Here is a 12,867-nt window from a genome sequence, read left to right as displayed (position 1 = left end):
GGAGAGTCGGTATGTTCGTTAATTCATCAGGTTTCGCTGGTGGCCAGCTTCCTGAGCATATTAATCGAACCTTGTTGGTGCTTTTACCGAAAGTACCCAACCCTGAGGAGATGCATCACCCTATCAGTCTTTGCAAACGTTTTGTATAAAGTAGTACTAAAATTGTGAATCAGTTGATGCCTTTGTTATCCAATCGGGTTCTGATAACCAGACGTTTTTTGGTGCTATTCAGTTGCTTAACAATCGGAGGATGGGGAGTACTAACTCTTTAACTGAAGGATCGGCAATGGGAGCATCATTTTCAACACGTGTTAAGAAAAAGGTAATAGCATTGCGGATAACTTGACAATGAGTGTTGGCCTGATGTTATCGATACTCAAATTTGGTTGTCTCCACCGAATGAAGTGATTAGCATGCTTAAGCATGAGAAAAGTATAGGTATTAATGTTGGACTAGTTTGGGGCTTGGTTGTTTGGGATTTATTGTTTCGAATGTTTGTTTAAATTGTTGTCTTTTTTTTTTTTTGTTACAAAGGGGAGAGCTGAATTAACAACGATTAGAGCATCTTCTCTGGTTCTCCATGTCAAGCTGGAGGTGTCAGTGGGCTTCAGTAGGCAGATAAGCAAGGATAGAGACTTCCGGTAAAGCAACTAGGGGTTGTTAATGAGTTGAGTAGCTCATGAGCAAATCGAACTCGATTCGGTCAAAATTCTGTAAAAGCTCGATTCGGATTGACTCGACTTGAGATCTTAATGAGCTGAGTCAAGCAAAGTCCAACTAGACTCAAGTTCGCGAGAAACTCGTTAAATTTTTATAACTTTTCAATAATCATCTTTAAAAATAGTTAATTCAAAAATTTACTAATTTACTAATAGATTATAGAAAAGATAATAAATTACTAATATATTAATTTTTAATAAATAATTAAAAATTATTATTTACTATACCTAAAAAATAAAATTAATTATTATTTTAATGTATTATGAATTTATTTTGGTCTTTAGACTTTGAATTTGTTTCGTACACTCTTTTAATAATTTTTTGATTAAATTTATTAATTTATGTTTATATTAAGTTTTATATAGTTAGTATATTTTTATTTATAGTTAAAAAATAAAATAAATAAAAATTCCGTGAGCTTAACAAGCAACAAGACGAGAACAAATTTCTTAACGAGCAACAAGTTGAACAATAAATTTTCTTAACGAGCACGAGTCGAGCACTACCCAACTCGTGATTGACTCACTCAATAAACACCCCTCCGTGCAACCAGGGTGAGCTAGTACATCATCGACACTATTGATTTCTCTATTTATGTGAGTAATATTGATGCTCCATTGAAATGTGTATTCTTTTTTATTATTATGTGTATTTTTTTCTTTTTGACTAGGGCTAAAGAAGAATTTTTTAATGAAGCACGTAATAATAATCCTCTTCCATAAAAAATAAATAAGAGAAACAAACGTCATCTTTTTTTATAAAAAAAGTTTAGGTTAAATGTAATTCATTCAGTCCAGGATCATGACATACTTAAGATCCAATCGAGAGTTATGTAATAATTTACAAATTATCCAAAAAAAATGACGTTAGTAAAATTCGAACTTGACACAAACGTCATCTATTTTAACAGACTCTAAGCATGCTTTCCCTATAATCAATTACGCTATCCGGACGTAATATACTTTTAGGGACTCTGGGTGCACGTTAGCAGGTCTAACGGAATTTGAGACTCCGTTGCCTCTCCGGTGATTTCAACATACTTTCCTTCCGATTCCTCATCCTATTTTTTTCCTTTCTTCATAGCGCTTTATTATTCCTTTCAATGGAGTGGAGGAAACTATTCGGGTGTTCATCAGAGCAAGAGTTAGAGTATTTCCCCCCGAAATCGCGTGAAGGGATCCCATCAGTTCAACCTCCTCCAGAAGTATTTGATACTGGTATTGCTGAATGGAAAAACTCCTTGGTTGGGCAATTTCTTGGAGAAGCTCCTAATTTTATTTCTATGCAAAGGATTGTCGATAATCTTTGGAAGAAGGCACTTTAAGGAACTCATGTTAAGGTTAGTTTAGCTGAAAACAACCTATATATTTTTTCTTTCAATTCTGAATCGGCTAGAGATTGGGTTTTAGAAAACGGTCCCTGACACATTCTAAACAAACCTTTGATCCTTAGAAAATGGGAACCAAACTTAAAAATACTCGACTTTGACTTCTCGACTATCCCAATCTGGGTTCATTTATATAACGTACCTCTAGAACTATTCTCGAGAACAGGATTAAGTTACATTGTCAGTGCTATAGGAGTTCCACTATCCATGGATTCAATTACTGTCTCCAAATCAAGACTTCAATTTAAAAAAATTTGCATTGAAATTGGGGTGAATGAGGAAATCCCTAAGTTTGTGGATGTCATTCTCAACAATGGAAAAGCAACATCAATTACTGTCGAAGTTCCCTGGTTATCCCCTTGTTGTAAAAAATGCAAAATCTTCGGACATAGCGAGAAATGATGCTTAGAAAAATTTACTAATACCCCAAAATCTTTGAAAGTTTGGAGAAAAAATGAGAAAATTCTTCCCTGGAATCTGAATCTATTGGAGATATTGATGCCCTACAAGAACCGGTTCTACAAGATCCTAATGTTACATCGAAAGTCCAAGCTGCAGGAGGAGATAAATTGAATTCGGCCCTACCTTTCACATTGGAGCGATATAATCAATTGAATAGCCATGTGCATTCAACGAATAAACAAATTGGTCCCCATGACAACAAATACTGCACCGAAAGTCCAAGCTACAGGAGGAGATCAATTGATACCTTTCACATTGGAGCGAGATAATCACGTAGACAAGCCATGTGCATTCAATGATCAATAGTAGAACATGAGCTGCAAAGAACCGACTCTTCTGGGCCAAAAAAAGAAAATGCCAACATTTTAATTCCAAAAAGGGGAAGAGGATGTCCAGCAAAAGTCAAAGAAAAGACTTATTCATCGATCGTAAATAGATTTGAATTGCTCAACAAGTGGACGAAAATCCACCAATCATTGAAGACTAAGGGAGGAAAATTTGAACAACCTCTCTAGGTGTAGCAGGTTTGATTAATGATCTCAAATTCAAAAGAAAGCTCACCTAGATAATGCAAAAAGTCCAACATGTCGTGGTCATGGGTTGCAAACGGATCCTCCTTCTCTATGATTATTAGTTTCTGGAATATGAGAGGATTAAATAATCCTAAAAAACAAGGAGAAGTCTTGCAAAGGATTATCAAAATAATGTTGACATACTGTGTTTATTGAAGACCCGCGTTAAATTAGAAAAATCAATGGAAATTTTCAATTCCAAATTTACGAAATGGAATACTGTTCAAACTACAAATTTGCTTCAAATGGGAGGATTTGGATTCTTTGGAAAAAAAGCTACATATATCTCTTTGCCAAGCTTCAGTTCAGTCCATTACCATCAGAGGCTCTTTTAAGGGTGTTCCCTTAATCATTACAACTATTTACGCAAGCAATGATGATAATTAGAAGATAACTCTGGCAACATCTACGTGAATTGGAAAATATTTTGGATCCTTACCTTGGATTAAGAGGAAACTTCAACGTCATTTTGCAATGAAGGAAAGCTCAGACTACGAGCTTATGGTTCATCATTAACACCAGACATGAAAGATTTTCAAGAAGTCACTCAAGATCTCCACCTACAAGACCATCCTTTCTTTGGTCTATCATTCATCTGGAGCAACAACAACAACACTTTCTTGCAAAGAAGCTTGATAGGGTGCTTATCAATCCAACATGGGTAAACACTTTCCATAACTCATTTGTGGAATTCCTTGCACATGCGCATCTGATCATTGCATGAAACTAGTTTAGATCAATAGAGAGGCTCAAGCTAACCAACCAAACCTTTCAAAATTTTCAACTCTAGACTCTTCATCCAAATTTCTTAAATGAAGTTCGACAGTCATAGAAACCATCCATTCAAGGAAACCCGATGAAGGTCCTCTTCCTTAAGCTTAAACGTCTAAAATCGTGCTCAAAATCATAAACAAGGAATGTTATAGTAATATTTCTTCTCGGGTGCGTTAGAAGAAAAAAAGAGCTGAACTACTTCAACTATCAACTCTAAGGGGAGAAGTCACTATAGGAAAAGAGTTGATTTTACAGAATGAGCTTGTATCCCTTGAAAAAGTAGAAAGAATATTCTTAAAACAAAAGGCCAAAGTTCAATGGTTAAAGGAGGTGACAAATGCACAAATTCTTCCATTCAATATCTCAGGTAAAAACAAAGAGACACCATCCAGATTTGGTTGATGAAAAATGTAGAAGGCTTGAATCTTTCAATGAAATGGCTTCTGAGGGTACTAATTTTTACTCTAGTCTTTTAGGTACTGCGGATTCCAGGAAAGATCTAATGCAATTTAATTTGCCATTAGATTATTCTTCTAATCTTGTAAATGAAGTTACGGGTGAATAGATCAAAGAAGCAATTTTCAACTAGGGAAATGACAAAGCTCCAGGTCCTGATGGATTCACTCCATACTTTTTCAAAAAATCTTGGTCTGTGGTCTGAGAAGACGTTGTAAAAGCTATTAAATACTTCTTCAATAGACATTCATCCTTCCGGTGTTCAATGCCACAACTATTGTGTTGGTTCCAAAGTCCCTAATCGCAACAAGGTTAGAGACTTTCGGCCCATTTCCTGTTACTCTGTAATTTACAAGACAATCACAAAGATCTTAGTCAAAGGTTAACTACATTACTACCAGGAATAATATCTCTCAACCAATCAACTTTCGTCAAAGGAATAAATATTGTTGACAACACCCTCCTTGCTCAAGAACTGGTGAGAGGATATGGAAGGAAATCTATCTCTCTAAGATGTGCCATGAAAATTGATCTACAAAAGGCTTTTGACTCTCTTCACTGGGTTTCATTTCTTCCATCCTTAAGGCTTATCTCTCCCTAATTCTTTCATGGTTGTATTGAAACTTGCTATTCTGAAGCAAAATACTATTTCTTTCAATGGAAGTTTGATTGGCTTCTTCAAAGGTACAAGGGGAATAAGACAGGATGACCCCCTTTCTCCGATTATTTGTTCTTGCAATGAATATGCTCTCTAGAATTCTCAACATGGCTGCTGCTAAAAGTTTGTTTAGGTACCATCCTAAATGTAAGAAGATCAACCTCACTCACATTTCTTTTGCAGATGACATACTAATCTTCTATAAATGAAACATCAAATCTGTTGCTGGAGTCATTAGCGTTCTAGATCAATTCTATGAAATGTCTGGTCTAAATCTTAATGCTACCAAATGTGAGCTATATACTACTGGAATTTCAACCAGAAATCTCGACCATATTGTAATCAACAGGATTCAAACATGGTTACTGTCAGTCAGATACCTAGGGTTTTTTTAGTCACAAGGAAACTCACTGAAAAGGATTGCATAATTCTTATTGAAATGATCATTAAAGCTTCATCACTGATCGGGAAAACACTGAATTATGCAGGCAGATTAGAACTAATCAGAGCTGTCCTTTTCAGTATAGCAAACTATTGGTGCAGATAATTAATTCTGCTGCAGACTATTATTACAGGATTAAACAACTTTGCTCTAGATTTTTCTGGAAAGCCACTGATAAGGCAGCCACTGGAGCAAGATTCAGCTGGCAAAAATTTGCAAAGCCAAATCTGAAGGACGACTTGTATTAAAAGATATTAAAACATGGAATAAAACATGTATGATAAAACTTATCAAGAACATCCTTGCTGGAGAGGGATCTTTGTGAGTAGCTTAGATTAAAAGCTATGTTATCAAGGATAAAGACTTTATGTCCATGGAGATTTTGCAAATTCTAGCTAGTGTATCAGACGCTTATGGAAACTCAGGGCAACTGCCATCCCTATTTTATCTACAGGAGCTAGAAAGAAATGACTTTAGGAAAGAACTTCGGGTAAAAGGAGCTAAAGTCTCATAGCACAAATTGATATGGTTTCCATACATTCCAAAACATAGCATGATTACATGGATGACGCTTCTTGGCAGACTCCCAACTAAAGATAGGATTCTTAGAATGGGAATCATTACTGACAGCTCATGTATATTATGCAATGAGGACGGAGACTAGGGACACTTGTTCAGTGAATGCCTCATGCAGTTTCCTGTGGAATGATATCCTCAACCTCTCCGGCTTATACACTCCTCCTTTACGATGGTGGGCATGTTAGACTGGGCCTGTAGTGCTTGGAAAAGTAAGTCTCTCCTCACTACTATCTTGAAACTTGCTTGGTGCGCTTTAATCTATTCACTGTGGGAGGAAAGAAACAAAAGACTGTTCCAAGGAAACAAAAGAAGTGTGAAAGAAATGTTGAACTCTATTAAGGAGATTGTACGTATCCAATTAAGAGGAAGAAATATAAATAGATTAGATAATATTAACATTTACCTTTGTAATTGTTGGGGTATTGACCATCCAATTATGTTGTAAATAGGCAGTCCTTTATCCCATTGTTGGGATAATTTTTTGTAACCTTTATCACATTGTTGGGATTTTTTCTACATAAGAACTATACTTAGGTAATAAAATTAAATTTATTCAAAAAAATATTTATTCTGCATCTAACATCATCTTTAAATTAATATAGGCTCTATTAGCCTCGTAGGGAATAATTTGGTGGTAATCACAATCATCAATGCTAAAACTCATGGTTATCAAAACGGACCGGACCGGTTCAACCAGTTGAACCGTGAACCGGTGGCCTGTCCGGTCCGGTTACCTCACAAAACCGGTCTGGCAATGAACTGGCTAAAAATCGGTAGAACCGGCTGAAAACCAGTAAAACCGTGGTGAACTGGCTGAAAACCAGCAAAACCGGTTTGAACCACCAGTTCACTTTTTTTCTTTTTAAAAAAAATTAAACCAAACGACGTTTGTTCAACACCCGAGTCAAATTCGAGTATTGCTGAGCTCGACTCGAACTCGAAAACTTTAAAAGTAAGCTCAACTCGACTAAAAAACTCACGAGCTAAAAATTATCAAGTTCAACTCAAACTTGAAATATAATACTAAAACTTGAACTCGAAAAGGCTCGAACTCAAAAAAAATTTAGAAGTTCGATTGAAGCCTAAAATTTGAGCTCAATTGAAGCGAAAGAATAGTTCGCTGTGGATGCTGCTATCATCCGTGCCATCAAAAAAACTCTGACTAGCTTGCCACCAATCAGTGGCAAGCTCTTCCTCCGTGGGTGTCAGTCTTTGTAATGGAATGTTGGCCTCCTAAAATATAAAAACTCAAACAAAGTAAAAGTCTACTATTAATAACTTGTTTATATATTATATGAAAGTATTTGTGTTAACTTACATTATTTATTGTCGCATATGGTATTAAGTCTTCCCAATCCAACAGAGTTTCCTCTTCCAGGAAATAGCCCTGGGAATATCATTTGACGTTTTATTGCATATGTACGCATGCTGGGGAAAGCCTCGAATACCAAATCTACAAACAAATAATAACAAAATTAGTAATTGTTAAATAATTAATTATAATTTTAGAAACATTATATAGAAATTCTTACCTTAAAGGCCCAAACAAAGCTGACAAAGTGTATTTGGACCCATCGCCCCGCAAACTTTTGCGGTCATCAAAGGCAGAGACAACTTAGTCCAGGTAGTTTTCCATATATACGAACCCCACGGAAACAGATTCCATGCATTCAGGTCCTCTACCAATATTATTAGCTCCCGATGAATAGGTTGTCTGGCCTCTCTGCCTAAAAAGCGACATACACAAGTAGTAGAAGGCATACTCGGACAACATCGACGTCATCCATCCGAGTGAAACCAGCTCTTTTATTAAACAATTTCTTCAGGTCGTCGACATGGTTCGGCTTCTCCATGACTCATCCGGAAAAACCCGGGATAACCATGATGGGCGGGCGATATGACGACGTGTACCGGCCTACATCATCGTGTCCGAATCGTAGACCAGTGATTAAGCGAACTCCTTCCGCCCAAAACAAGTATACGCTGGTGGAAAATGAAACCATATCTTCCTCACCACGTTGTATACTGTCGGGTAGATTGATGTCATGGTCTGAAGCCCAAAATGGGTCAAATAGCATCTCCACCCGGATGCTGTACTCTCAGCCATGGCCCGAAGCAGGTTCCTCAAACAATTGTCTTTGAGCAGGTGAAAGCTTCGAAGCAATTGTAGTGGCCAGGCTGACTTTATTTTCTCAAGGTCAATTGAGCCGAAAAAAATTTCTACAAAAACAATAAACATACCAAGTTAGATATACCCAAAAACTACACTGTGAAGATATACCAAAAACAATAAACATAAAAAGTAGTAGTTTATCTTGAAACTAAAAATTTGCAACACTGTTTTGTCTTTTGGTTGAAATGAAAATCGCAACGAGAGAATCGCAACGCGAAATGAAAATCGCAACTAGATAATCGCAACGCGAAATGAAAATCGCAACGAGAGAATCGCAACGCGAAATGAAATCGCAATGCGATTTTGGTTTCGCGTTGCGATTTTCATTTCGCGTTGCGATTCTCTCGTTGCGATTTTCATTTCTCTCGTTGCGACAGTCATTCTCTCGTTGCGATTTTCATTTATCTCGTTGCGACTCTTCTGCAAATTGAAACTTGAATGGATTGCATTACTTCAACCAAAAGACAGAACAAAGACAAAGACAAATACTAACTTGAAAATCGCAACGAGAGAATAGCAACGCGAAATGAAAATCGCAACGACAGAATCGTAACGCGAAATGAAATCTAAGTGAAATGGTTAATCTATTATTGAAATGACCAATAAACTTATCATCAGTTCAATATGAAAAAACCTACATAATGCAAACATTTCAAATAAAAATAATTAAAAAACTAACCCTCGGAGGTTGATTTTCCATTTCTGAATATGTGAGGGATTTCTGACCGTGAATGGTTGTGAGGGATTTCGCCGGAGATGGGACGGAAATCTTCGGAGATGGGACGGATTTCTTCGCCGTAGAGAGTGAGAGATGGAGATGGGACTGAATTGTGATTTTAGGTTTTAGGTTATGAGTTGCGATTACGGGATTTTGTCTTAATATTGGTTTTTGTAATTTGAAAATAAATACGCGTAGCGATTATAATGGCGCTTTAAATATCGCGTAGCGATTACGGATACGCGTTGCGATTTATGTATTATCGTTGCGATTTATGGATACGCGTTGCGATATACGGATACACGTTGCGATTACGGATACGCGTTGCGATTTATGTGTTCGCGTTGCGATTTTCATATTCGCGTTGCGATTTTGGAAAATCGCAATGCGAATTTGTACTATCGCATTGCGATTTTCAAGAATCGCGTTGCGATTTTGGAAAACTGATTTGCGATTCTGGGGATCGCGTTGCGATTTTATTTCGCGTTGCGATTTTGTTGGTCATTTTGGCAAATCCAAAAAAGTTGGTTAAAATCGTATATTATAACTTTTTTGGTCACTGAGGCGATTTCTCTTATATAATCGATTATTGCTAATCTTTTTATGTTTTTTTTCTCTTATCTAATCGATTATTGCTAATCTTTTTATGTTTTGGTATACTGTAGAATGACAGGAACTAGAGGTAAAGGTGCAGTGAAGAACACAACTACAGCCTGAAGCCTGCTGCTGATGACAGGTTAGTTGACTTAGTTCTGCTTTTTTCTCTTTTACATCTATAATTAATTGACATACGAAAATTGCTAGTGGTGTCAGTAGCGTTTGCTAAGTCATTGAGTTTTGATGATGCGTAATGATGTTTAGATATGAATATGGTTGATATAGTTGCTGGTATAGGAATATTGCAGTGATTTATATATCATCTTTCTTATTCCTTTCAGAAAGGTTGGGAAGCGGAAGGCAACTGTCGATAAAAGTACGGTTCGGAAAGCCAAGAAGGAGAGGAAGCTAATAAAGATCCCAACAAACCAAAGAGGCCTCTAGTGCTTTCTTTGTTTTCCTGTATTTATTGTATAAATAAATTACTTGAATGTGGTGATCTATTTTTATGGGGTTTAATCTTGTTTGTGTAACAGCGCAGAGTTTAGAACTACTTTCAAGAAGGAAAATCCTAATGTGAAGGCTGTATCGGCTGAAAGTTGCAATCTTAGAGCTGCTATCGAAGTTATGTTTCCAGAATGTTATGGTTGCTTATTTGAATTCTTTGTTTGAAGGTTGGAAAAGCTGTGGTTAGAAGTGGAAATCCATGTCTGAGGAAGTAAGTTCTGAAACCTTTATTATATAGATTTTTGTTTTGTCTGGATACTATAATTGCATGGACTTTGGGCATTGATAAATATCTCCATCTTTTTTGGCTTCAAATTGGATTTCTTTGTGGCTTACTATTGTCTGAAGCTTTAAATATTGGCATACGCATTATCATTTCTTCTAAACACTTCTATTGGTGGTGCGAATTAGTGGCCTTAGTATTTAAAATTTCCATTTTCACGAGAAGGGTTGTTACTAACTGTAATAATTTCCTTTGCCGAATTTATTGCATGTGTATGAAGGACAAAGCCCCGTATGAGACCAAAGCTCAAAAAAGGAAGGGTGACTATGAAAAGCAAATGAAGGACTACAACAAGAAGCAGGTGAACAAATTGCCTTATGATTTCTCCATTTCGAACAATGATTTCACTCGACTTTTTACTGATTTTATTAGAACTGTCATAATTGATAGGGAACTTCTGCTAATGGTGTGGCAGACGACGAAGATGCTGAAGAGGCGAATGATGAAGAGAATGAGGCTACTGGAGAGGTAATCTAGTTTTAATTTCTGGCTGCATCACTTTGGGTCATGTTTTTATGTGCATTGTTTGCATGCCCTACTGTAATCTGATGTTGTGAACCTTTGGAAGGACGATGCCGAGTTGAGGATGATGATGATGAAGAAGATGAAGTCAATGGCTGGCTTGGACATGAAATGATTGAACACTGCTAAAAGTTATATTTTGTATGTTCATACTTGTAGGTCAAATGATAGCTCTTGAATACCTTAGCTTCATGATGCTTTAGTGTTTCGTGTTTATCCAGTATATATTTACTAACAGGAAGATGCATCCTAGGGAAATACTATGCATCATGTTTCATTAAATTTAGTTGTTGAACTTAGATTTCTTTTTCCTGTGTTGTTCTTGCATATTTTTTTGTTAAGACATTCTACGTCCCCAAAAAACTTAAATAAACAGCTTTGCCATAATAATATACATAAGATGTGACAACAATTAGTTGCCTCCACCATTTATTAGCATAAATCCTTATATGTCGCTATAAACCCCTTCATCCACCATAACGTCTCTGCCGTTGCTGAAAGGCTAGCAATGCCTTCAAAAACTCAGCTTCTCCGAAATCAGGCCAGAGTGACTGTGCAAAGAATAACTCGGTGTATGCCAACTGCCATAACATGAAATTGCTGATTCTAAACTCTCCGCTGGTCCGTATGAGTAGGTCCGGATGGGGGAATTCAGTGCAATTTGTTTGTAGTTCTTGTTCCATTAGAGAGATGTCGATATCACTAGGCTCGATAAGACCATGCTTAGCCTTTAGAGCTACCTTTGGCAAGCTTGAATGACATCGTATTGTCCGCTGTAACTGACGGCTATGATTAGTTGAAATGCGAATTGTTCTTGGTGGTTTCCTCCAAGTTGAGTATCAGTTCCTGAAGGGCCTCAGGGAGCTTGGCTAGATCTCCAATTACAGATATTCTGATGTTTTCCCTGTTATAAGAGCAAGACAACATATCACCACTTTCTTCTTAAAGCTCCCAACAAGTCAAACAGGGAATCAATGGAAATTATGAGGAAAAAAAGACTCGGATATGGAACAAACTTTGAACACAAACAGTATATAGATCGGATATGGAAGATGAAAGATATGTTACCTCAAAAAGATCCCAGTATCCTCCTGCATCCCACTTTCAAACAAACTCATTAAAAGTTCCACTTCCACCTGCGATGAAACAGTTTCTATAAACCTACACCGATTAAAAGAAACAATCTTCAGAGGTGAAAGAAGAAGAACAAAACTGACTTTGGGGCGAAACCAATTATCACTGGAGAAAGCAAAGACACTAAGAACTTTAATCCCCCATTTGCAACAGAGCTCCACAACCTTTCTCAAGGTCCTTCCGCCGGCTTCATAGCCGGATCTCACCGGTAAGCCTCTCGACCGGGCCCATCTCCGGTTCCCGTCCATGATGATGGCCACGTGTCTCGGCATTGCCTCTCTCCGTAGTCCCAATGGGAGCGTTGGGTCAACTTCTACTCCCCCATCAAGGTCTTCTTCTTCTTTGCCGTGATGACCGAGTGTGAAGTGATCTATTGTGGAGCAGGGTGGGGATTTGGGCAAGTGGGGCGAGGGTAGCATGTTGAGTGTGAGTGGTGGTGGTGTGGCACGTGCGAGAAGGGTTTGAGGGAAGATGGTTGATGGCCGGGGGAGAGGAGAATTGCAGAGAGAAGAGCATTGCTAGGTTTGGCGGAGCAGGGAAAGCTGTTTCAGTCAATTTTGTCGGCATGTGCAAGATTTTCGATTATGTATGCTAGTATTGTTTTTTCTTCAATATGTAAATGATAGATCTTGTCATGATCATAAATTTACTACTAATCATTATTTTCTGTTGTTTACTTTCACGTCCAACTTTTAAGATTTTGTGAACAATCTCTATTTTAGGGCAAAAGTTACCAGTCGACACATATCTAAAAAAAATTCTTTTTCCTCTTTTAGGTTGTAATTGTTCAAAAAAAATGATTAAATTACGCTATTAATACTTAAATATCAGTTGTAGTATTAAACTTTCAATTTTTCAACATCATACCTAAGTTTAATTTTTT

At 37.1% G+C, this 12,867-nt stretch overlaps 1 protein-coding gene, 1 long non-coding RNA gene and 1 pseudogene across 2 annotated transcripts; 2 read left to right on the top strand and 1 right to left on the bottom strand.

Annotated features, from left to right (window-relative positions):
• Window positions 1-9,606: 9,606 nt before the first annotated feature.
• LOC120214014 lies at window positions 9,607-10,140 on the top strand. The gene is made up of 3 exons (XR_005524820.1): window positions 9,607-9,677; window positions 9,880-10,000; window positions 10,075-10,140. It is a non-coding gene; the product is annotated as an uncharacterized LOC120214014 (long non-coding RNA).
• A 74-nt stretch (window positions 10,141-10,214) lies between these two features.
• Window positions 10,215-11,001, top strand: LOC120214013 (HMG1/2-like protein). Its single transcript, XM_039212021.1, has 4 exons — window positions 10,215-10,256; window positions 10,549-10,629; window positions 10,719-10,796; window positions 10,897-11,001. Exons 1-4 carry the CDS (start codon window positions 10,245-10,247, stop codon window positions 10,963-10,965), a joined length of 240 nt encoding a protein of 79 aa, XP_039067952.1. The 5' UTR covers window positions 10,215-10,244; the 3' UTR covers window positions 10,966-11,001.
• A 307-nt stretch (window positions 11,002-11,308) lies between these two features.
• Window positions 11,309-12,558, bottom strand: LOC120214073 (annotated as a pseudogene).
• Between the last annotated feature and the right edge of the window lie 309 nt (window positions 12,559-12,867).

Source organism: Hibiscus syriacus, unplaced genomic scaffold (genome assembly GCF_006381635.1).
Source record: "Hibiscus syriacus cultivar Baekdansim isolate YM2019G1 unplaced genomic scaffold, ASM638163v2 tig00110050_pilon, whole genome shotgun sequence".
Classification (NCBI taxonomy): Eukaryota; Viridiplantae; Streptophyta; class Magnoliopsida; order Malvales; family Malvaceae; genus Hibiscus; species Hibiscus syriacus.
Note: the sequence above shows the minus strand (reverse complement) of the source record. Positions and strands in the feature narration are given on the sequence as shown.

Coding starts and splice junctions, on each gene's coding strand:
- LOC120214013 (XM_039212021.1), top strand. Junction 10,630..10,718: donor AGGACTACAACAAGAAGCAG/GTGAACAAATTG, acceptor CATAATTGATAG/GGAACTTCTGCTAATGGTGT. Junction 10,797..10,896: donor AGAATGAGGCTACTGGAGAG/GTAATCTAGTTT, acceptor AACCTTTGGAAG/GACGATGCCGAGTTGAGGAT.